At 47.5% G+C, this 24878-nt stretch overlaps 1 protein-coding gene across 2 annotated transcripts; it reads right to left on the reverse strand.

Moving 5' to 3' along the window:
• Positions 1–7010: 7010 nt before the first annotated feature.
• LOC129708730 (uncharacterized) lies at positions 7011–23571 on the reverse strand. Of its 2 annotated transcripts, XM_055654687.1 has the most exons (5): positions 22618–23571; positions 17327–17611; positions 11323–11460; positions 9073–9154; positions 7011–7267 (listed from the first exon to the last, which is right to left on the reverse strand). In XM_055654687.1, exons 1-4 carry the CDS (start codon positions 22790–22792, stop codon positions 9075–9077), a joined length of 678 nt encoding a protein of 225 aa, XP_055510662.1. In that variant the 5' UTR covers positions 22793–23571; the 3' UTR covers positions 7011–7267; positions 9073–9074. The 2 variants fall into 2 exon arrangements, 1 of the variants encoding a protein (XP_055510662.1); XR_008725399.1 differs by lacking the exon at positions 17327–17611.
• Positions 23572–24878: the final 1307 nt, after the last annotated feature.

Consider the following 24878-nt stretch of genomic DNA (forward strand, 5'->3'; position numbering starts at 1 on the left):
GGAGGTATGGGTGGGGGGGGTGGGCAAGGGGTGAGGAAGGGGCGTTTTGGGGGAGTGGCGTGTGGGGGAGGGAAGGCTGTGGGGGGGGTAGGGATGCGTCTTGTCGGAGGTGCGATTGGGTGACGGAGGTGCAAGGCGTGGGGGAGGCGTGGGGGAGGTGAGGGTGAGTGGGAGATGGACGAATGGTGGGGAGAGGCGAGTGGTGGAGGGGCGAGATGTGACTGGGTGGGCAAGGTACAAGGCTTGTTAGAGGGGTAGATGTGTGGGTGAGGTGCTGGGCATGGGCATGGGCGACTTGTTGCTGAGGCAGGGTGGGGAAGTCCATGGCAGCGGAGTGTCTGGTATGGACGGCGGCTCCAAATTTGGGGGAAAGGTTGGGTCAGAGTGGGGATGGCTGGATCAGACACTGAAGGACAATAGGACAGATACTCTGAGGGACTGAGGAAGCTAGAGTGTGATGGAGAATGATGTAGGTGCCAAATAGAAGTAGCAATGTGTAATGAAACAGAGGGACATGTAAGAGTTGTTTGGAATGATGGAATGTGGAGTTGGATAGAGGTAGGGAGATCAGGAGTGGGACGAAGGGAGCGATGTAGAGAGGGACAAAGGTAATGATGTGGAACAGGAGGGGTAAGAAAGGCAGAGAGCTGCAGTAAATGGAGGGTTCATAGTAGGTTGAAGAGAGGAGGACAGAGAGACATTTGACTTGTGTGGAGTGGAGGTGATCAGCGAGGTCGTCCAGTGGTGAGGATGGCAAGGTGGAGCTTGATAGCAGGAGGATATAGAGGCAGTAGCTTGGGGCTTTAGGGGCGGACTGGAATTGAGAGCGGGAATGCGCCCTGACCCACCAAAAACATATAGCTGCATGTTCATGTAGATGCCTTTCCCTTTGCTAAACTTGGCTTGTAGGCTGTACTAGCCAGCGTCAGCTGCACGGACTGACTCCAGCATCAATGTGCCATTGTCGTACATATGCGCCCGATGCTTGTAGATACCATGGCATTCCAGCTCGTCAGGCAGGTTCCAGGTACAGATGACAGAGGGCAGGGATTTCGGCAACTTGCGGAAAGTCCATTGAAGGAAGGTGGGCGCCTTTTCCAGATGGACGGACAGGGTGGTATTGACGTTCACCCGACTACATCTGTAGTCATTGACCAATGTAGCTGCAGAGACTTGGCCTGGGAGCAAGGGGGCGAAGTGAGCAAGGGGTGATAGTGTGGCATAGCAGTCTACCTATGTCCCCTACTGTCAACCCTATGCCCTGACAAACTCATGACCCAGCTATCAGTGAGCCCAAAGCCTGACCCTAGACAGTGATAGAATGTCTCCTCATCGCAGGCAGTGACCCCAGCTTTTCACCCCAATCTCAGACTATGACTGGATCATTACCCCAATCCCTCATAGCAACATTGGACCATTGATCCTGACTCTGGAACATGACTGTCACCCTTCACCCCAACACTCGACTATGACCCTGATTCCTTACCTTGGCCAGTAACTGCATGCCAGAACCTTAAACCTGGCCATAGGCAGTGGCTACAACCTTCCTTTTATCTTCATCCCAAGAACCTGTCAACTCGTAGCAGACCAACAATGACCATGACCTCTTACTTTGAACTGGACAGTGATGTGCTCCCTTGCTGAATCCAGACAGTAGTATGACCCATCACACTGACTTCGGAGTGTTGTGACCCCCTCATCCCAACTCTGGATAGTGACACAAACCTTTCACCCTAATTCCAGACAGTTACATTCCTTACCCCAGCCCTGGATAGTGACATTATGCCTAATCCTGATGCAGGACAGCTACAGAACTCACCCTGATCGAAGTGATAGGACCCCTCGACCCCCAACCCTGGGTTGAGACAAGGTCGATCCCTCGCCCTAGTCATTACTTTGATCCAGGACAGCAAGACAGAGGGGGGGGATTCAGCTGAGATTTGTGGATAAAGGATGTGAAAGTGGGACAGGGGGAAAGGATGTGGTGCACAACACAAGCAGAGTGAGGTGAGAGGGATGGCAGACATTGAAGGAAGTGCAAGGAGGAGAGGGGTAGTGATCAGGAGGATGAAGTTTGGATTAGGATTAACTGACAAAATGTTGAGCAGTATATAGGGATTTTGAGCAGGATGGAGGGAAGGAATATGAGGGATGAGTAAGAGTGGGACAGGAGGAGGTTGACTGGCACAGTAAGTTGCCAGAGAGGCAGTGAGGTGGCACGGAAATAGAGAAGGGACCTTATGGCAGGAGACGGCAGAGAAGCAGTGGTTGGTGGGGATGGATGGGTTGAATGGGATGGAGGGAGATGCAGCCTCACCCACCGAAAACATATAGCTGCACTCTGTGGTGGACGCCTTGTTTGTGGCTGAACATGGCATGGAGGTAGTACCAGCCGGAGTCAGCAGCACGGATTGAGCCCAGCAACAGTGTGCCGTTGATGTAGATGTGCGCCCGGTTCGTGTAGCTACCCCGGCACTCCCGCTGGTCGGGTAGGTACCAGATGCAGATGATAGAAGGTGTAGAGCGAGGCGATTTACGGAAGCTCCACTCCAGGAATGTGGGCTCCTGCTTCAGACTGACAGGAAAGGTGACTTTGGAGTCCAACCGAGCACATGCATAGTCCGTCGCAAGTGTGATGCCGTGGACCAGCCCTGGGCGTGAGGATGACATTGTTAGTGGCACGAACCTTCACTCCAAACTCAAGACAGTGACATGACACTTTATCCCAAACCCAGAGAGTGACACGACCGCTCATCTGAACCCTGGACAGTGATATTGTCCTAACACTGACCCAGACAGTGAACAACCTTAATCCTGTGTGACACGACTTTTCACTCTGACCCCAGACAGTTATATGATCACCCCCTCCCACCACATTGCGACCCTAAAGTGTGACGTGATGTCTCGCCCAAACCCTGCGTGGCGACACAACATCCCATTGTGACCCTAGGCACCTTAACCTCTCTTATAGACCTGGACAGTGACACCGCAACTCCCCCCTTCCCCCAAATCTGGACAGTGACATAACCCTCCAACATTAATTTGAAGAGTGATATAACCTTTTACAGTTAGGCGTCTTTTCACCCTAACCCAAAACAGCAACAGAACTCTCACCCTGATCTCATCAAACTTCACGACCCTTCACACTCAGACAATTAAATGACACCTTATCTGACTCCAACAGTGATACTTTACACCAACCTTGGCCTGGAAACAATGCATTATCCCAAACCAGACAGTGATATGGCATCTCACCCTGAATCAGAACAATCATATATTCCTTCACCTGACTCAGACAATAACATAGAAACATAGAAATTAGGTGCAGGAGTAGGCCATTCGGCCCTTCGAGCCTGCACCGCCATTCAATATGATCATGGCTGATCATCCAACTCAGTATCCCGTACCTGCCTTCTCTCCATACCCTCTCATCCATAGCCACAAGGGCCACATCTAACTCCCTCTTAAATATAGCCAATGAACTGGCCTCAATTACCCTCTGTGGCAGAGAGTTCCAGAGATTCACCACTCTCTGTGTGAAAAAAGTTCTTCTCATCTCGGTTTTAAAGGATTTCCCCCTTATCCTTAAGCTGTGACCCCTTGTCCTGGACTTCCCCAACATCAGGAACAATCTTCCTGCATCTAGCCTGTCCAACCCCAACATGGCCCCTCTTGCTGACACTACACAGTAGCATAGCCGCTAACCCTAATCCTGGATTGTGATACGAACCCTCACCCTAATCCCAGCCCGTAACATGATTCCTCACCCTGAATCCCGACCCTGTCAAGACTCCTCATCCCAACGCCATAAACGACATGTCTCTTCAAACCACTTCCCTCATACAACCCCTATCTACGATGAACTCCCTTGCACTTACCCCAATCCCAATCTCTTTATTCATTGTCTGTCATCTGTGAACATTCTATGACCCCACCTCTCCACTAAGCGCACCCCTGATCCATCCCATCTGACCATGACCCTTTCACACCACTGACCCACATTTAGGTCTACCTACAGAACCCCATTCCTGACCCCTCCACTGATCTCTTCAACTCCCATCACTAATTTCTCATCTGACCCCCCCTCCTTCCCATGACTCTTCCTCTCCACTGACCTTAAATCACCCCTTCCTTTCCTTTCGGCTGACCCTACCACTTTTCCCTACCCGACCTCCCCACCACTGAAGCCATCCCCCAGACTACTCCACAACACTGACCGTGATTAGTGATGCCCTCTCCCTTCTCACCCTCACTCTTAACTCCTCCACTTTACCCAGATTCCCTAACTCTCCCTGATTTCCTCCTACATCAACCCCCATCACTGACCCTTTCCACCTCTCTCCTTTCCCCCTGACCCCCACAATGACCCTTCCCCTCCACTGACTCTCTCCCCAGACCATTCCCATCCACTGATACCATCTTATATGATCACACCCCCCCCACCCTCATCGCTGACCCTCCCCCATTTCCTCCTCCCTTGATCCCCATATCTGATCCCTCTATTCCACTGACACCCACTGACCTCCGCACTCAAAAAACACCTCATCAAACCCCTCACCCACCCTCCCCCTGGCCCTCAATCCTGACCTTTTTGCTAACTCCCATCTCTGACCCACCTCCCCTCCACTGATGTCCATTCCTGACCTCTCCTCTCCATTGACTCCACCACTGAACTCTCTTTTCCACTGGCCCTCTTTTCCACCCTACCCAAGTCTCTCCTCTCAACTGGTTTCCATCCCTGACCATAATCTACCGAACCCCATTCCTGGCTCCACCACTGGCCCAATCCTTGACCGTTCCCATGAGCACCACCCTAACCCTTCCACTCCTGACCTTCAGCCTTGACCCCTCATCTCCACTGAGCTCCATCTATATGACCATCTCCATTGATCCCCTCCCATGTCCCACCCTTGACCTTCCCCACTCATCCCTATCCTTGACCTTCCTCTCCACTATCCCATGTATGACCCCCTACTCCACTGACCATGACCGTTGACTCTTCCACTGAACACAATGTCAACCCCTCCCCTCCTCTGAACCCCATCCCTGTATCAACTCCTTCTCTGATTACCACTTGCTGATCCCCACACCTGATCCCTCCACACTGACCCTCCATCGACTCACTTCTTTGACACCTCTCTTCCACTGACACCCACCACTGGCTCACTCCCCACATCTGCTCACTTTATTCCACTGACCCCACGTTTGATCCCTTCCCTATATTTATCCCCACCCGCTGACACCACTGACCCTTCCCCACTGATGCCACCGTTGATCCCTCAACACTGAACCTTCCCGCCCTCCCCTTCCACTGATATCCATCACTAACCCTGCCCAATGACCCCCACTACATCTGATCCACTTCTACTGACTGCATCCTTGACCCCTTCCCATTGTCCACCACCCGACTCTTCTGCTCCCTTACCCATACCCTTCAGTTCCCCATCCGATATTCTTACCGGTCTTCACTCATTGCCCCCCTCCCTCCCATCCCAGTCCCATTCCACCGACCCATACTGCTGGCCTTTCCCTGCTTTTCTGGACTTTCATTAACTCACAATCATGAACCCTTTAAATGACCCCTACCCGTGACTCTCCAGACCCCGGTCCTCCCTATCCTCACTCCTTCCCTCCCAACGACTCCCACCTCTACACCTCCAGATGCCTACTCATGACCTTTCGCTAACCCCCTACCCACTGACCCCCACCCCTCCTCACTCTCCACATCTCCAACCCTTGACTCCTTTGCTCCTCCCCACTCCCGGGCTTCACTTGGCCCCACGGTAGTCACTCGCCGTGCACCATGCCCGCTCCACCTTACACCTTACCGGCGCACAACGCCATGAGAACACAGAGGGCGGGGAAAGGGGCGGCCATCGCGCGGCGCCAACTGACAGCCCCGATGCCCCCGCGCCCCCGCGCCCACTCCCGCCTCCATCAACCAATGGGAAGCGCCCGCTCGGTCGGGCCAACGCCCTCCGGGGATCCGCCAATCAGAGCCCGCTTTGGATCCGCTCGTGCCCACGGTTTAAACCGCTGCTTCAACTGTCGACGCTCGAGGGTGGAGATGGGATGGAGAGGAGAGGTCACGGGTGACCCCAGACCCCGACTCTCCCAAACTCCTCCCCAACTCTCCTCTCAACCATTAATTCCCACCGTCCTCAAATCCCCCCAATTAAAGGTGTCCTTCGCTCCATAGATGCTGCTGCACCCGCTGAGCATTTTTGTGTACCTTTGATTTTCCAGTATCTGCAGTTCCTTCTTAAACCCCTGATCTCTGATACAGATTAGCTCCAAATCCAAGATCCTAACTCAAATCCCAATCCCTAATGTAGAAACGAAAAACTGCAGATGCTGGTTAATACATAAAAAGACACGAAGGAGGGTCTAGGTCCGAAACATCGCCTATCCATGTTTTCCAGAGATGCTGCCTGATCTGCGGAGTTACGCCAACAATCTGTGTCCCGGATCCATAACCCCAGATTTTGACCCCTAACCCCAGACCCTGATCCCGAATCCCAGATCATGACTGACACAAACTCCAATCCTCAACGATAGACTCTGACCCCTAGCCCCAGTGTCTAATCCCAATATCAGTTTAAAACCATAAACAATAACTTTGTGATCCCTAATCTAATCGATATGATGAATTTTAATCCCAGATTATGACCCTTAATCCCATCCTGGACTGACCAATAATTACAGACAAACTTTCCATTTCAGTTCTAGACCCCAACCCCTCATACAGACCCTGATGTCTAATTGCCAATGATTCCAGGCTCTGACCCTAATCTAGCCAGAATCCTCACCTCTTGGTCAGGAGTATTTCAGCAGCGGACAGGCTGGGCAAATTTATGCAAGATTACTGACAGTCCTCCCACCCTTTGTGGACCAAAGAACATAATTTCCCATAGATATCATGCAGATACCTTTTTTCCAGAACATTAACATATCAGTGCAGCATTAGGCTTTCACTGTCCATCCCCTTCCGAGTCAAGACACTATTCAAGTTCAGAAATTATTTTTACTGGAGAAAGAGTACATCAGGTTCAAACAAAGAGTGCACCCGCACCTTTGAACTGAGCTAGGTTCCCACACCCTGCATCTCCCCTCCTCCTCAGTGATGGAGCAGGTGTAGAGGAGGTCCTCCACATCAGTAAGGTGATGGCAGCGATGATGTGGTGGTCCTGGTCCTGGAGCCTTGTGACGGAGAGGTGGTTTTGCCTAAGCGAGAGGCCATAAGCAGCATTTCTGGTCCTCTCACACCCTGAGGAAGTAGCAGAGAGGACTGGTTTTAATGCAGACTATAAGAGGCACACACTAGATGGATGAGCAGTATGGATGGGACAATTGTGGGACTAATTTGCATATGCATAGTTAATAACAGTCAACGCAAGAGGCGACTAGACTCGTTTAGAAGAAACAGGGATAATCTCAACAAATTTAGATTTTTTTTTGTGAGGGATCTTGGTATCATTGGCCAGCATTTATTACCCATCCCGTGTTCTCTTGAGAATGTATGAAAGAACCACCTTTTTGAACTGCTGCAATCTCTCTGGTAAAGGTGCTTCCACAGTGCTGTTGGAACAAAGTTTGAGGTTTTAGCCTAGTGATAACAAAGAAATGGCAATGTGCCAACATTAATATTGTCAGTCGATGGGTTAAAATAAAGTGTTGGCCATTTCAGACTGAGGTGCGAAAAATCGTTTTCACCCAGAGAGTTGTGAATTTGTGGAATTCCCTGCCACAGAGGGCAGTGGAGGTCAAATCACTGGATGGATTTAATAGAGAGTTAGAAAGAGTTCTAGGGGCTAGTGGAATCAAGGGATATGGGGAGAAGGCAGGCACGGGTTATGATTGGGGACGATCAGCCGCTGGCTCGAAGGGCCGAATGGCCTCCTCCTGCACCTATTTGCTATGTTTCTAACTGTGGTCAGGCATCATCTGTAGAAGGAAAGGACAAAATGGACAAGTAATAGCGAGGTATCGGTGAGGGAGAGGGAGGTGATTGGCAGATGAGTGGAGTAAGTAACAAAGGCTAGAGGTGCAAAGAAGACAATAGGGTGTCAGATAAGGGCAGCAGAGGAGTGAAATGCAAAGCAATGCAAGAAATGCAAAGAAGGGGGTAAAAGGGAAATATGGGACTCGGGGATGGGAGGTGAGTGTATGGAGGTGAAAGGAGCAGAGTGACTGGGAAAGGTGGGAGATAGTGGGAGAAATTTGCGTGTACCAGGTTGCGTGTACCAAGAGACATAACAAAGGGGAGGAGGGTGGATATTACTTGAAATTGTATAATTCAATGTTCATACCAGTGCGTTTTAAGCTACAAAAGCAGAATATGTTCCTCCGGATTGCTTGTGGCCTTAGTCTGGGAAAGGCGAGGGTCAAGGACAGAAAGGTCGGTATGGGAAGGGAAAGTAAAATGGTTGCAACCGGGAGCTCCAACAGGCCTTGGTGGACAGAGTGCAAGTGTTCAGCAAAACAGTTGTCTAGACTACGCTTGGTCTGGCCAATGTCGAGGAGGCTACAGTGGAAGCACTGAATGCAGTAGATGAGGTTTGAAGAGTTGCACGAGGCCTTGTCTCACCTGGAAAGACTGCTGGAGTGTCTGGATGGAAGTGCAAATGGAGGCGTGGTGACGTGTGTTAGCAAGTAAATTATCAATAATTATGCAGTGTGGGGAAAATATGTGTTTATTTAATTGGAAGTAGGAACAAGCTTAAGGACCTAAAAGACCTCCTCGTTCATGAAACTGAACAGCCTCATCCTGTTCCCGTATAACAGGCTGGAGAGGGAATGAACGGTCCTCCTGTCCCCAACTAGCAGGCTGGAGATGGACTGAATAGCCTCCTCCTGTTCCTGTATGACAGGTTGGAGAGGGACTGAACAGCCTCCTCCTGCCTCCATATTTATAAAGGAATGGAGAAGGGTTCCTCACACAAGGCAGAGCCACATTGGAAGTTCAGAGTAGTCTGGCTCAGTGTCCTAAGGATGCCACACCAGATCCATGTATTCTACACCAACCCTCTTCCAGCCCCATCCTGAACTCTCCCAGTCAGGAGTCAACCTCACCTTCATGAAGTTACTTGGGTATTCTGAACAGCCACAACGGAGCTAAAAACCGGGTACTGGGACACTGGCGGACCGAACCAGGCTAAGGAAGGAAAAAGGTACAGGTGAGGCACTGGAGCACTACTGCAGGCATAGGGAGCTTACATTGTCATTCTTCTTCACTCACACATTGACATGGGCATGAACACACGCCTGCCCGCACACGCACACAGAGTCTTTTTTAATTACACATTGGAATGGGCATTCCCTCTGCCACACACCGAGGCTTATATAAGCATACACACAAACACAAACATATACAGTATGCACATGTGCACACTATCATTAAAATGGCAAGCATGTACACACATTAAGCTCTTCATACACTGATAGTCAGAAAACACATTCATATGCATACACACACACACACACAAACGCTATACACACGCATGCACACAGATTCACAATTATGTACAAACATTACAGATATTCCTCATATACAGTGGCTTGCAAAAGTATTCATACCCCTTGAACTTTTCCACATTTTGTCTTGTTACAACCACAAACGTAAATGTATTTTATTGGGATTTTATGTGACAGACCAACACAAAGTGGCGCATAATTGTGAAGTGGAAGGAAAATGATACATGGTTTTCAAATTTTTTACAAATAAAAAACTGAAAAGTGTGGCGTGCAAAAGTATTCAGCCCCCCTGAGTCAATACTTTGTAGAACCACCTTTCGCTGCAATTACAGCTGCAAGTCTTTTGGGGTATGTCTCTACCAGCTTTGCACATCTAGAGACTGAAATTTTTGCCCATTCTTCTTTGCAAAATAGCTCAAGCTCAGTCAGATTGGATGGAGAGCGTCTGTGAACAGCAATTTTCAAGTCTTGCCAGAGATTCTCAATTGGATTTAGGTCTGGACTTTGACTGGGCCATTCTAACACATGAATATGCTTTGATCTAAACCATTCCATTGTAGCTCTGGCTGTAGGTTTGGGGTCGTTGTCCTGCTGGAAGGTGAACCTCCGCCCCAGTCTCAAGTCTTTTGCAGACTCTAACAGGTTTTCTTCCAAGATTGCCCTGTATTTGGCTCCATCCATCTTCCCATCAACTCTGACCAGCTTCCCTGTCCCTGCTGAAGAAAAGCATCCCCACAGCATGATGCTGCCGCCACCATGTTCCACAGTGGGGATGGTGTGTTCAGGGTGATGTGCTGTGTTAGCTTTCTGCCACACATAGCGTTTTGCATTCAGGCCGAAAATTTCAATTTTGGTCTCATCTGACCAGAGCACCTTCCTCCACACGTTTGCTGTGTCGCCCACATTGCTTGTGGCAAACTGCAAACAGGACTTCTTATGGCTTTTTTTCAACAATGGCTTTCTTCTTGCCACTCTTCCATAAAGGCCCGATTTGTGGAGTGCACGACTAATAGTTGTCCTGTGGACAGATTCTCCCACCTGAGCTGTGGATCTCTGCAGCTCCTCCAGAGTTACCATGGGCCTCTTGGCTACTTCTCTGATCAATGCTCTCCTTTCCTTGCCTGTCAGTTTAGGTGGACGGCCATGTCTTGGTAGGTTTGCAGTTGTACCATACTATTTCCATTTTCAGATGATGGATTGAACAGTGCTCCGTGAGATGTTCAAAGCTTGGGATATTTTTTTTATAACCTAACCCTGCTTTAAACTTCTCCACAACTTTATCCCTGACCTGTCTGGTGTGTTCCTTGGGCTTCATGATGCTGTTTGTTCAATAATGTTCTCTAACAAACCTCTGAGGCCTTCACAGAACAGCTGTATTTATACTGAGATTAGATTACACACAAGTGGACTCTATTTACTGATTAGGTGACTTCTGAAGGCAATTGGTTGCACTGGATTTTATTTAGGGGTATCAGAGTAAAGGGGGCTGAATACTTTTGCATGCCACACTTTTCAGTTTTTTATTTGTAAACAAAATTTGAAAACCATGTATCATTTTCCTTCCACTTCACAATTATGCGCCACTTTGTGTTGGTCTATCACATAAAATCTCAATAAAATACATTTACGTTTGGGGTTGTAATGTGACAAAATGTGAAAAAGTTCAAGGGGTATGAATACTTTTGCAAGCCACTGTACACACTTGTGCTTTCACTCAGAAAATGATATTTTTGATACACACCCTCACAGAATGAGATTAAAAAATGACAATCAATGGGAAGATGACTGTAGACGGGAGAGAAGAATGAATTAATTCCCAGCCAATGTGTCCAGCCCCAGCTCACTTACCTAGTCTGCTACGAAGGAACCATCTCATGTCCCTGCACCAGAACAAGAAGACGAAAAAGAACAGGAGGAATGTTAGGATAAAGCCAAATATACCGATCAGTATAAAGGCCCAGATTGGTAATGACTTCACATCAAACCCTGCAATGCAAAATACGAGGTGTCCTTTATTCTCTGAATGGGTGAAATCTCACTGCATTGTCCCATCACACACTCCCAGGGCACAGGTTAGACACAGAATGAAGCTCCCTCTACACTGTCCCATCACACACTCCCAGGGCACAGGTTACCTGCCCCATTTCCGGGGTTACGTCCATGCCCGCATTGCCCTGGAGAGGGAACACGCGGTGTCCACGGGGACGTTGGAGGCCTTACGCGAACGCTGGTCGCCGCGGGAGGTTGATTGTATTATAGATAAGGATGGCGGAATTTTAATTTGAATTTTTTGTCTTTGTTTGTAAACTGCCGATACAGGCAGTTTTTGGTATGAACGACATACTACTTTGTATGTTGATTTTGTTTTTTGCATAAAGTATTTGTAAAGAAGAAAAAAAAGGGCACAGGTTAGACACAGAATGAAGCTCCCTCTACACTGTCCCATCACACACTCCCGAGGCATGGTTTAGACACAGAGTGAAGCTCCCTCTATGCTTTCCCATAACACACTTCCAGGGCATGGGTAGATAAAGAGTGAAGCTCCAACCAGGTTCTCACATTAGAATGCTGGAATTAGAGAACAAAATAAACTGCTGGAAATATAAATGGGTCAATCAGCATCCATGAAGGCAAAGGGAATGTTGATATTTCAGGTTGAGACTGCATTAGGACTCACCTACTGGGCATGCCTTGAATTGGCATGCATTTCACCTATCCTATATTATTTCACCCGTGTTATTCTGTCTGTTCCCACTCTCCCACTGCTCCCATTAATTCACTGATCAGATAACCTTGTTTCCATTTTATCCCCGTGGTCAACCTGGAGGTCATGAATGAACCAAGGTCATTGGAGCAGTGGAGCAGCAGCTCTACCTGCTGTGCCACTGCGCTGCCCCAACTGCACCTCCTGTAACTCTTACTTTCATTTCATTTAGTCTGGATGTACCTGGATCAGCCTTGCTTTTGTTCTGGTCACTCTGGTTTAGTCTGGGCCAGCCTAAATTTGACCCCTCCTTCTCAGGTGGGTTCGTCTGGGCTTAACCAGGGGCAAGAATAGGCCAAGCCTAGGCTGGCTCAAGCTAACCAAAATGAGATTACAGCCAAGTACAGGTAGACCCAGACTATTCTTGGTGGGCAAAAAATAAACTGCTGGAGGAACTCAATGTGTCAGGCAGCATATGTGCAGAGAAATTGACAGATTATGTTAATTGAAGAATGAGAGGAATCAAAAGGAGTTGTTGAGGATGAGGACAATCTCCCCTACATGTAGGGGAGTATTAATTAGTCATGTGGCATGGAAGCAGGCCCTTCGGCCCAACTTGCCAATGCTGACCAAGATGCCCCATCTACACTAGTCCCATCTCCCCACGTTTGGCCTATTTTCCTCTTTAGTTATAGGAGCATAATTAGGCCATTCAGCACATCAACTCTACTCCGCTATTCAGTCATGGCTGATCTATCTTCTCCTCTCATCCTCATTCTCCGCCTACTCCTCATAACTCCTGAAACCCATACTAATCAGGAATCTGTCAATCTCTATCCATTATGGCCTCCACAATCTTCTGTGGCAATGAATTCCACAGAGTCACCACTCTTTGACTGAAGAAACTCCCCACCATCTTTCTAAAGGTACGTCCTTTTATTCTGAGATTATGGCATATGGTCTTAGACTTTCCTACCTGTGGAAATATCCTCTTCACATCCACTCTATCTAAGCCGTTCACTATTCGGTAAGTTTCAATGTGGTCCCCCTTCATCTTTCTAAACACCAGCGAGTGCAGGCCCAGTGCTGTCAGAAACACTCATCATAGTTTAACTCAATCATTCCTGGGATCATTTTCGTAAACCTCCTCTGGACCCTCTCCAACTCCAGGACATCCTTCCTCGGATATGAGGCCCAAAACCGCTCACAATACACCAAATGCAGTCTGACCAGTGCCTCAAAAAGCCTCAGCATTACATCCCTACTTTTATATTCTTGTACTCTCAAAATTTTTGCTAGCATTGCATTTGCTTTCCTTACTCCCAATTCGACTTGTAAATTAACTTTTTGGGAATTCCGTGCCAGCACTCCCAAGTCCCTTTGCACCTCCGATTTCTGAATTATCCCTCCATTTAGAAAATAGTCTATGCTTTTATTCCGACTCCCAAAATGCATGACTCCACACTTTGCTACACTGTATTTCATCTGCTACTTCTTAGCGCACTTTCCCAACCTGTCCAAGATCTTCTGCAAAGTCCCTGCTTTTTCTACATTTCCAACCCCTCCACCTATCTTCGTATAATCTGCAAACTTGGCCACAAAACCTTAAATTCTCGCATCCACATCATTGATATAGAATGTGAAGAGTAGCGGCCCCAGCACTGACTACAGCGGAACACCATTAGTAACTGGCTGCCTACCAGAAAAAGCCCCCTTTATTGCCACTCTATGCATCCTGCCACAGCCAACCTGCTATCCATGCTACTAATTTCCCTCTGATACCATCTTCTTTAGCAGCCTCACAATGTGGCACCTTGTCAAAGGCCTTCTGAAAATCTAGGTAAACAATATTCACTGACTTTCCTTTGCCTATTCTGCTATTTACTTCCTCAAATAATTTAAATCGGTCTATCAGGCAAGATCTCCCTTCCACAAATCCCTTCCTCTAAAACTTTCCTATCTATGTACCTGTCCAAATGTATTTTAAATGTTGTTAATCTGCCTTAACTACCTCCTCTGGCTGCTCAATACATATACCTGCCACCTCTGTGTGAAAAAGTTGCAGGTTAGGTTTCTATTAAATCATTCCCCTCTCACCTTAAACCCATGTCTGCTGGTTCTCGATTTCCCTACTCTAGGTAAAACACTGTGCATCTACCCTATCAAATCCCATCATGACCTTATACACCTCTATAGGATTACCCCTCCTCTGCTCCAAGGAATAAAGTCCCAGCCTGCCCAACCTCTCCCTACAGCTCTGGCTCTAAAGTCCTGGCAAAACCCTCATAAATCTTCTCTGAACTCTCTCCAGCGTAACACCATTTTTCCTATAACAGTGGCCAAAACTGAAATCAATACAGCCAACTCGCATTTTACGTGTGTTTAATTTTTACATTTTTGGAATAACTCACTTGTTTAATTAATACCAAAGCTTAATTTACATGTTTGTATTTTTGAAATACCCTGTAACATATGTCTGGCAGCATCGTGGCCTGTGATGCCTGGCAAGGTACTAAATAGAACAACATTGACTCGCTGCCAAAGCCATCTTAAGTGTTTATTGACAATGTTTATTTAAGATTTATTTACTGTTAGTTTTTCCATATTAACTGTTTTTTTCCTTTATTAATGAGGAAGGTAAAAAAAATAATGGAGTCATACAAACTATTTATGCAGATTGTTATATGACTTTTCCCCTAACCTGTAACATTTACAGACATTCTTACAGTAAAAATATGTTTAATTTACACGCTTTTGAGATACACGCTGCTTTTCCAAAATGCAACCCTTGTGTAAAATGAGAGGTAGCTGTACTCCAAAGTGGCCTCATCAATGTCATGTACAAATGTTACATAACATCCCAACTTTTATACTCAGTATGTGTAGGAAAGAACTGCAAATGCTGATTTAAATCAAAGATATTTACAAAATGCTGGAGTAACTCAGTGGGAAAGGCATCATCTCTGGAGAGAAGGAATGGGTTCTCTCCACTCCTTCTCTCCTGAGATGTTGCCTATCCCGCTGAGTTACTCCAGCATTTTGTGTCAATCTTCTATACAGTACCATGACTGACAAAAGCTAATGTGCCAAAAGCTGTCATGACCACCCTGGTTATCTATGATGCCATTTTCAGGGAACTATGTATCTGCACTCCTAGATCTACTTGCTCTACAACACTTCCCATGGTGCTGCTATTTACTATGAAGGTCCTGCCCTGGTTTGACTTCCAAAAATGCAACACCTCAGACTTAACTTCATTAAACTCCATTAACTATTCCTCATTCCACTTGTCAATTGATCAAGATCCTCCTCTACGTTTTGATAACCATCTTCACTAACTATGATACACCTGCTTACTAAAGCAAACTTACTAATCATTCCTTGTACATTGTCATCCAAATCGTTGATATAAACCACAAACAGCAATGGGCCCAGCATCAATCCCTAAGGCATACCACTAGTCACAGGCCTTCAGTCCAGAAAACAACCTTCCATCACCCTCTGCTTCCTTCCATGAATCCAATTCTCTATCCAGTTGGCAAGCTCCCCCTAGATCCAGTGCGATCTCACCTTTCTGAGTAGCCTACCATGCGGAACCTTATCAAATGCTTTGCATTGGACATAGACGCAGATGCTAGAATGAGGGGAACTGGTTAGGTCTCTGTTCCAAGAAGAAACTGAGGGCCAGAGGCCTTCCTGTTGAGAATGGAAATGTAAAGGTATTGAAGAAAGTGAGAGGAATCAAAAGAAAAGTTGTTGTGGGACCATTTCCCTGCACAAATGCACAGATACTAACTAACAGCTGAGTTTGCTCTAGCAGTTTCTCTCCGCCCCCCCCCCCCCCCCCCCCCCCCCCCCCACTTACCTCCTTCCCTCCCTTGAACTCATGCTGATCTTGCATCTGTTTATCCCCACCCCCACCATGTGCACCATTTTCAATGGATACACAATTGACAACTTTTCTATCCCTGTGCTTAACAATTTGCAATTCATTATACGTTTTGGGCTCTCACCTGTCTCTTCATCTATGGCCTTTGACCAACAGTCTGCCCATAAATAAAAAAAACCCTTGCCTGTGTTCACCTACTACCGGTCAAGCTTTGTCCTTCTCCATCTCTTTTCCAGCTTTCTTTCCAACCCCCTTGAAATCAGCCGATAGGAGGGTTCCGACCTGAAATCCGGCCTATCCATGTTCTCTAGGATGCTGCCTGACCCGCTGTTACTCCAGCATTTTGTGTCTTTCTTTGGCAATAAATAATTTCCCTATTATTAAATGTTTGATAGATCAGGAACAATGAATCTAGAGCACCCATGGAGAACAGGGGTCAATTTGGACAATCCTTGATGAGACCAAATTAAGGCACTCCCAGACCATCTTGGGAATGAACAGGTCAACCCTCACTCCATCCCACTCTGAGCAGAGTCTGACACTGCCAGACCTGTCCAGTCCCTTCCCCAGTGAAAGTGGGCCAGACCCATTTGCACCTGACCTGTCCCATGCCAATTGAGGGGGAGGTGGGTGACAAATCTGTTCCAAACCGATCCTGTTCTGCCTACAGTGAAGAGGTCAGACCCAACTCTTCTCCAGTCTGTCCCACCTCCTACCTTGGGGGCCAAACCTGGTGAGAGAAATCAGGGCTCGCTTCCACCTTGCCCTGTCTCCAGTGAAGGGGTGATGATCTGATCATCCTTCACCCTGTCCCATCCACAATAAGAGGAGGGTGGGGGTTCAGGCCTACCCTGCTTCAACCCTGCCCTGTTCCTCATGAGACATTCCTATATTGCCTCCACCTTGTCCCACCCCTAGAAAGACAGACCCGTCCCCTCCATGAAAATCTGGTCCCATCCCCAATGAGACCTAACCCTAACCCACCCTGACCCGTCCCCAGTGCGACAGACCTGAACCTTCTCCATCCTGATCCTCAGTGAGACAGACCCAAACCTCTCCCATCCAGTCATTCCTCAGAGACATATCTAATCTCCCCCACCCTGTCCAGCCCTGACCCATCCCCAGCGAGACAGACCAGATACTTCTCCACCCTGTCCCACCCACAGTGAGGCAGGCCTGACCTTCTCCCACCCAGTCTTGCCCAAGTGAGACAGACCTGACCCTTCGCCTCCTGTCCCATTCTTAGTGAGGGGTCAGACCTGTGCTGCAATCCCGTTTCAGGTTGACCTCCATGCTCTGCTTGCTGACAGGGTTGGAGACGGTGCAGCGGTAGAGTGAGTAGATCATGGAATACATGGCGGCCGTGGAGACGGTGAGGGAGCTGCCTTTATTGGTGATGTTGTGCAGCTTGTCGGAGGTCAGCTCACAGCCGGCAGCCTGCCACATGAAATGCAGCCCATTGCCATGCGACACCTGGCAGTGCAGTATGCAGGCCCTGGAGTCCGCTGCTTGACTCACCAGGATAGACACGTTCTTCACCGGCTCTACAGGCAGAATATAGAGAGTCAGAAGGGTGGGTCCCAGAAGGTAAATTGATATTGCCCCGAATAAGAGAGGAGGGGAACTAGACAGTGAACATATCTTGGACAGGGAGAGAGGGGGAACCAGTCAGTGAACAGATATCTCCTGGACAGGGAGAAATTGAAGGCATCGCATTTATTGAATGGATATACTCCAGGACATGGAGACACCAGTCAGAGTCACAGATATCACCCTATGAGAAAAGGACTGAGAGACATCAGTCAGTGTACAGATATCTCCCTCTCCAGTAACTTGCCCGCCACAAACATTAGGCTAACTGGTCCCAGGCTTTTCCATGCAGATTCTTAAATGCAGGCACAACATTAACCACCCTCCAGTCTTCTGGCATCTCACCTGTGCCTAATGATTCATATTTCTCAACCAGACCTCCTGCAATTTCTTCCCAAGCCTCAAAAAAGTGTCCTCAAATTTTTCTGATCAGGCGCGGGAGATTTATCAACCGCCATATACCTTAGTAGATCCAGCACCCACTGGACTGTAATACAGACTGCCCTCAAGACGTCTCCATTAACTGCCCCCAGGTTTCCCAGTCTTCATGTCTTTGTCCATGATAAAAACAGAGAATAAATACTGTCAAGTCTTCTAATGTTTTTGTGCAGATTCCCCGCTTGAAAGGGATCTGATTCAAACATCCTGAAATGATGAACTGGATTTCACTCAATGACCAAACACTTCTTTTCCATTTTTTTTTCCCCTTTTTATTTTGGCAGATTCAGCAATTAATTTACAGTTCCACTTGATTTATTGCTTCAGCCATTACCTTGAAGGCATTTGGATGTTGTAGGTCTTAAGGTGTTTAACAGTTTAGTCTTTTAGCAGGTGAAAAACCGGCTGCTAATCGGGTGTTGTATATAATCAGTCCTGCATGCCTTTGCTGGCGATCGCGGCAGTTTTTAGGACAGTCTCTTAGATTATACTGTTCAAGTTTTAGCCGCAAGTCAACTTCTCTCACGGGCCTGTCCGTTTTACTGTTCACGGTTGGGCTGACTCTGATCCCGACCGGGACTTTCTCTGTTTTCTCCCCCCACTGGGTTGACTGTTCCCGGTTGGGCTGAAGACTCAGCCTCTGTCGGTGGTTCTCTGGACCTGTCCGTGGCCTACACGGTACCAGGCCCTCACCTGACGTCTGTGGCTGCTACTGGGGCTGGCCGTGGGTTACACGGTCCTCTTGTCGGTGGCTTCTCTGAACCTGTCCGTGGCCTTCATGGTACTAGGCCCCCACCCGACGCCTGTTGCTGCTGCTTGGGCTTGGCTGTGGGCTGCACAGCCCTGGATACATTCCAGGTAAGCTGACACAGTGCTTGGTGACCCTTACTGGCCCTGCTTGTTTTCCTAGCTCTTCCCTGAGCTATTGCTTCCCGTTCCTACCTTTTTTCTTTTTGGCGCCATTTCAAAACCATTTGGCTTGGTGCTGTTCCACTTGTTTCCAAATACTACTTCTATTTTTAACTTTTGTTTTCGATTCTTCTTGCTGGCCTTGTTCTTATCTTCGTTCTTTTATCCTCGTTGCCAATTGTTGTGTATTCGGATGCTTTGAACTGTCTTGAATAAAGGCTTGGACACGGGAGGAATCATACAAGCTTCTTTACTGCAGGACGCCACCTCCAGTCTCCCCCTGCTCATGCGTACTTGCCCAAGACATCACAAGACACCAATTACTTATTCTAATTATCCCATACCTAACACTCCTCCCCCTTTAACTTGGAGGCAGGTAATAACATTTCTATTACATACATAATACTCCTCCCCTTTTCACCTGTACGGTATATGCTCTTTTGCTACTATTGTGTGCTTGTGATTTTCATTTAGCATTAGTCCTTTCATTACAGTTTGACTTGACAAATACTGATTGAGGACCTTATCCATCTTCCGCAGTTGCACACAAAGATGACAAATTTGATTTCTGAGGAGGCCTATTCTCTCTCTCCCACTTTCTTCTAATGTACTTATTAAATCTCTTCGATTTTCTTTAAGATTATCTGCTTTTTCTCCTTCTGATTTTCTTTTTAAGTCTGATTCTCATAAGGTCATAAGTGATAGTAGAATTACATCATTCGGCCCATCAAGTTACTCCACCGTTCAATCATGGCTGATCTATTTCATCCTCCTAACCCCATTCTCCTGCCTTCTCCCCATAACCTCTGGTCTGTACTAATCAAAAATCTATCTCTCTCTCCCTTAAATATATTCACTGATGTACCCTCTCCAGCCTTCTGTGGCAAAGATTTCCACAGATTCACCACTGTCTGACTAAATAAATGTCTCCTCAACTCCTTCCTAAAATAACCTCCTTTAATTCAGAGCCTGTGACCTCTAGTCCTAGACTCTTCCACTAGTGGAAACATCCTCTCCACATCCACTCTATCCAAGCCTTTCACTATTCTGTATGTTTCAATGAGGTCCACCCTCATTCTTCTAAACTCCACCGAGTACAGGCCCAGTGCCGACAAATGCTCATCAGAGGTTATCCTACTCATTCTGGGATTATTCTTGCAAACCTCCTCTGGACCCTCTCCAGAGCCAACACATCCTTCCTCAGATTTGGTGCCCAAAGTTGCTCCCAACATACCAAATACGGCCTTATCAGCGCCTTATAGAGCCTCACCATTACATCCCTGTTTTTTATATAAGCCCTCTTGAAATAAATGCTAGCATTGAGTTTGCTTTCTTTACTACCGATTTGACTTGCAAATGAACTTTTTGGGAACCATGCACCAGCACACCCAAGTCCCTTTGCACCTCCAATTTCTGGATTCTCTCCCCATTTAGAAAATAGTCTATTACTTTTTTCTACTATAAAAATGTATGACTCCACACTTTGCTACACTATATTCCATCTGCCAATTCTCTGCCCACTCTCCCAACCTGTCCAAGTCCTTCTGCAGAGTCCCTGCTTTCTCTGCACTACCTGCCCTTCCACCTATTTTCGTATCATCTGCAAACTTGGCCACAAAGCCTTCAATCCCCTCGTCCAAATCATTCATGTACAACGTGAAGAGTAACGGCCGCAGCATCGACCCCTGAGGCACTGGCAGCCAACCAGAAACAGCCACCTTTATTGCCATACTTTGATTTCTGCCATCTAGTCAATCTGCTATCCATGCTATTAACTGGCTTATATTGCTTGTACAGCAAGGTAATATTGGCAATTTTACAATCATCTAGGACCTCTCATGTCTCTAGTGATTCTTGAAATACCACTGTCATTGTCTCCACAATCTCTAAAGTCACCTCTTTCAGAACCCTAGGCTGCAGTCCATCTGGTCCAGGTGACTTATCCACCTTCAGCCCTTTCAGCTTCCCAAGCACCTTCTCCCTAGTAATAACCACTCCACTAACTTCCACCCCTTGACTGCCTTGAATTTCAGGCACATTGCTGGTGTCTTCCACTGCGTAGACTGATGCAAAAAAGTTATTCAACTTCTCTGCCATTTCTTTATTCCCCATTGTTACTTCTCCTGCATCATTCTCCAGCGGCCCAACTTCCATTCTTGCCTCTTTCTTACTCTTTATATAACTGAAGAAACTCTTGCTATCCTCTTTTATATTATTGGCTAACTTACCTTCGTATTTCATCTTTTCTCCCCATTTTGGCTTTTTAGTTACCTGCAGTTGTTCTTTAAAAGCTTCCCAATCCTCTGGCTTCCCATTAATCTTTGCTATGTTATATGCCTTCTCTTTTAGTTTTATACTGTCCTTGACATCCCTTGTCAGCCATGGTCACCTCTTTCTCCCCCTAGAATCTTTCTTCCTCTTTGGAATGAAAAGAGCTTGCATCTTCCAGATTATTCCCAGAAATTCCTGCTATTGCTGTTCCACCGTCACCCTGTGCTAGGGTCCTTTTCCAGTCAACTTTGGCTAGGTCCTCCCTCATGCCTCTGCAGTCCCCTTTTGCTCAGCTACAATACCAACACATCCAATTTCACCTTCTCCCTCTCAAATTGCAGATTAATTCTCAATTCCCTAAACTCCTCCAGGGATACACTTGATCCCAGCTGCCTATACCTGTCCCGTGCCTTCTTTGTTTTCCTGATCAAAGCCTTAATTTCTCTTGTCATCCAAGCTTCCTTATACCCACCTGCTTTCCCCTGCACTCTAACAGGAACATGCATGCTGTGAACTCTTGTCATCACACTTTTAGAAGCATCCCACTTTCCAAACATTCATTTTCCCACAAACAAGCTACTCCAATTAACTTGTGCAAGTTCCTTTCTAATAACATTATAATTGTCAACATATGACAATTAAACTCTCTTGACTTATGACTCCCCCTGAGAGGCAGAAATTGAAAGGCACTATTCATCTTGAGAAGATGGTGCTGAAATCTCTTAAATTTCTGCAGTCCTTCTGGTGGAGGTGTTCTACAGTGCAATTGATATATTTCCTAAGATAGACACAAAGTGCTGAAGTAACTCAACAGAACAGGCAGCATCGCAGGAGGTGACGTTTCGGGTCCAGACCCTTCTTCAGACAGAGTTGGGGGAAAAGGAAATGAGCAGTCATATTAGTGTGGGACTTGGATGGGAACTTGCTGGCAATGGTATAGCCCTGCAACTACAACCCTTATTCTTAAGGTGATAGAGGTGGCGGGTTTCAGAGGTTGGGTCAGATTAGATTGATCATTTATCAGTCCCATTAATGATTCTGTAATGTGTTGGATGCTGATTATCTTGACTGCACATCTCACATGAATCTGCTCTCCTCCACTCTCTTCCGAGGTTTTCAATGACTTCCTCCACCAAGAAGGCTATAAAATATTTGTTTTATTCCTGTCATTATTCACCAATACAATATCTCCTACCTCAGCATGAAAGTGGCCCAGGTTATGTTTCCATTTTCTTTTAACAAATCTGTAGAAGCTCTTATAGTTTGTTTTTGGCTTCTCACTTGCCAACTCTCCTTTACCTTTCCTCATCAATTACCTGGGGAGAGAGAGCTGGCTACTCACCGTACACTTGCAGTTGTAGGACACTGCGTGTCATCTCATCCCAGATATACCAAACTACCATGCGATACAGCCCATTGTCAGAGGGCTTGACCATGAACAATTGCAGTCCATAGTCAGGCAACAACTCCATGCGTGTGTCGGAGGGTGAGAAACACATCCTGCTTTTGTTGCCCATCTTCTCACACAGAGTGATAGGAGGCTCCCCATTTCTCCGGCGATAACCCCACTGAATTATCTCAGGGTGGGCCTTCAGAATGGGCCGCAACGTTATCGATTGTCCGATGGTGGCATTCACCACATAGGAGGGTCTCCAGATAGCCTGAGCCACATCTGGATGGGGACAGAGTGGGAGAGAGAGAGTGTGAGGGTAAAGGGATGGGACAACGATGAACCAGGGAGGGCAGAGTGTGTAAGGAGAGGTGCAATGTGGGGAGAGTTGTAATAGAGGTAGTGGGAGTGCGAGGGGAGGGATGTTGAATGTTACGGGAATGGAGAAGGCCTGGGGAAGACGGCAAACCGATTGGGATCAAGGAACTGAAAACTACCAATGTGTCCCAAGCCATTAGAGATGGTATGGATATAGGTGTGAAGGGAATGGACCCAGACAGAAAAGATGGGGGGAAGAGCAGGCTGAAATAATGGATTTGCCAGCACAGTCCTGCTTGTGTTTCTTCAGAAGATAGCAGCAGGCTGTGTGGGGCTGGGGCACCAGAGGATGAAAATGTAGTGGGAAAATCTCCCAAGAAAATGGGGTCAGTCAATCAGGGAGACTATGAGCTGGTGTTTGGTGAGGCGTCTTGGTCCATGGAGAGGAGTGGGGATGTGGAGTGGATCTTTCCAGGGAGAGGGGTGGAGGAAGGAGGTCCAGAGGGAGGGGTGTGTGAAGGTGGTGGAGGAGGGTGGGTATGGGGAAAGGGTAGGTGCAGGGAGCTGGAGTGTGGAGTCTGGGGGTGGGGGTGGGGGCGGACAGTGGCCTCAACGTCTCCTATAACCCCGTCTCTCCGAACCGTCTCTTCCCTTTTCATCACGCCCCCTCCAGCCCCGCCCCTCACCTGCCCACAGTACAAACTGAAGAAGCGTCGTCGCCATCTCCATGGCCCCAGCTCCCAGACGCTGTCACCCCAGCAACCGCGGGCAACCAATCGGGCGGCAGCTTCTCTGGCCACTCAGCATCCATTGGTCCCCCGGAGCGGCCAATCAGAGAGCGTAACCCACAGACCTGCCAATGAGAAAGCGCGGCCTCTGCCGGCCAACCAATGAAGTGAGCGGAGATTGACACAGAGTGCTGGGGTAACTCAGCGGGTCAGGAAGCATCTTTTGGCAGAAGGAATAGGTGATGCTTCAGGCTGAGACCCTTCTTCAGACAGAGTCAGGGGAATGGGAAACGAGAGATAGAGACAGTGATATAGAACAAATGTATTAAAGAAATGCACAGAGTAATCTCGGAAAGATGGTGCCCACAATGGTCCATTGTTAGCTGAGGGGCAGGTGAAAACGAGTTATACAGATACCGAATTATACAGACAGTTTCCTTTATCATCGTCACTTTTTGCATATCTTTATGCAAGATATTTGTTCTGTACCTCGCCATCATCGAAAATCACTATATCACCGAAAATCTATCGTTTTCCTTTCCCCTGACTCAGTCTGAAAGTGGATCTCGACTCGAAACGTCCCTTATCCTTTCCTCCAGAGATGCTGTCTGACCCGCCGAGTTACGCCAGCTTTTTGCGTGTAGCTTCGGTTTAAACTAGCATCTGTCGTTCTTTACGACATAATTAAGCTAGCAGAACGCCCTCTCACTAGGCAACGTCCCAACGACGTTCCTCCCACTCGAAAAGGCAAATCGCAGTGAGGTTTATGTGTGGGGAAAAGAGAGTGTGGCTAGGCGGTGGGGGTGGGGTTCTTGCAGTAGAGAGCAAAGATCCTATAGCAGAGCTCTGCTATAGGATCTTTGGTAGAGAGAGGGTTGTGGGAGGAAGGACTGAAACAACAGTTCGCAAAAGGAGGGGGTGGCTCTAGTACTGGGATCGGTATAAGTGACGCGAGGGAGGGAGGGTTGGTGTGGGTGAGGCTGACCAGGATTTAACGTCATGTCCGATACCAGTGTTGGACAGGGAGGGCCTTTAATGCGCCAGTCACAGGTCCCTTCATATTTATCTGAATTAAATTCCATCTGTTATTGCTCAACCTCACTTTCTAGCTTGGAGGAGGTCATTTGGCCCTTCGAGCCTGCATCGCCATTCATTGTGATCATGGCT

The sequence above is a fragment of the Leucoraja erinacea genome, chromosome 24 (assembly GCF_028641065.1).
Source record: "Leucoraja erinacea ecotype New England chromosome 24, Leri_hhj_1, whole genome shotgun sequence".
Taxonomy (NCBI): domain Eukaryota; kingdom Metazoa; phylum Chordata; class Chondrichthyes; order Rajiformes; family Rajidae; genus Leucoraja; species Leucoraja erinaceus.

Excerpts from the sequence above, each read along its gene's own strand:
- LOC129708730 (XM_055654687.1), bottom strand. The coding sequence starts at position 22,792 with ATGGGCAACAAAAGCAGGATGTGTTTCTCACCCTCCGACACACGCATG. Across the intron at positions 17,612-22,617 it reads CCTACAACTGCAAGTGTACG|AGCCGGTGAAGAACGTGTCT; the intron begins GTGAGTAGCCAG and ends TTCTGCCTGTAG. Across the intron at positions 11,461-17,326 it reads GAAACGGGATTGCAGCACAG|GGTTTGATGTGAAGTCATTA; the intron begins GTCTGACCCCTC and ends TTTGCATTGCAG.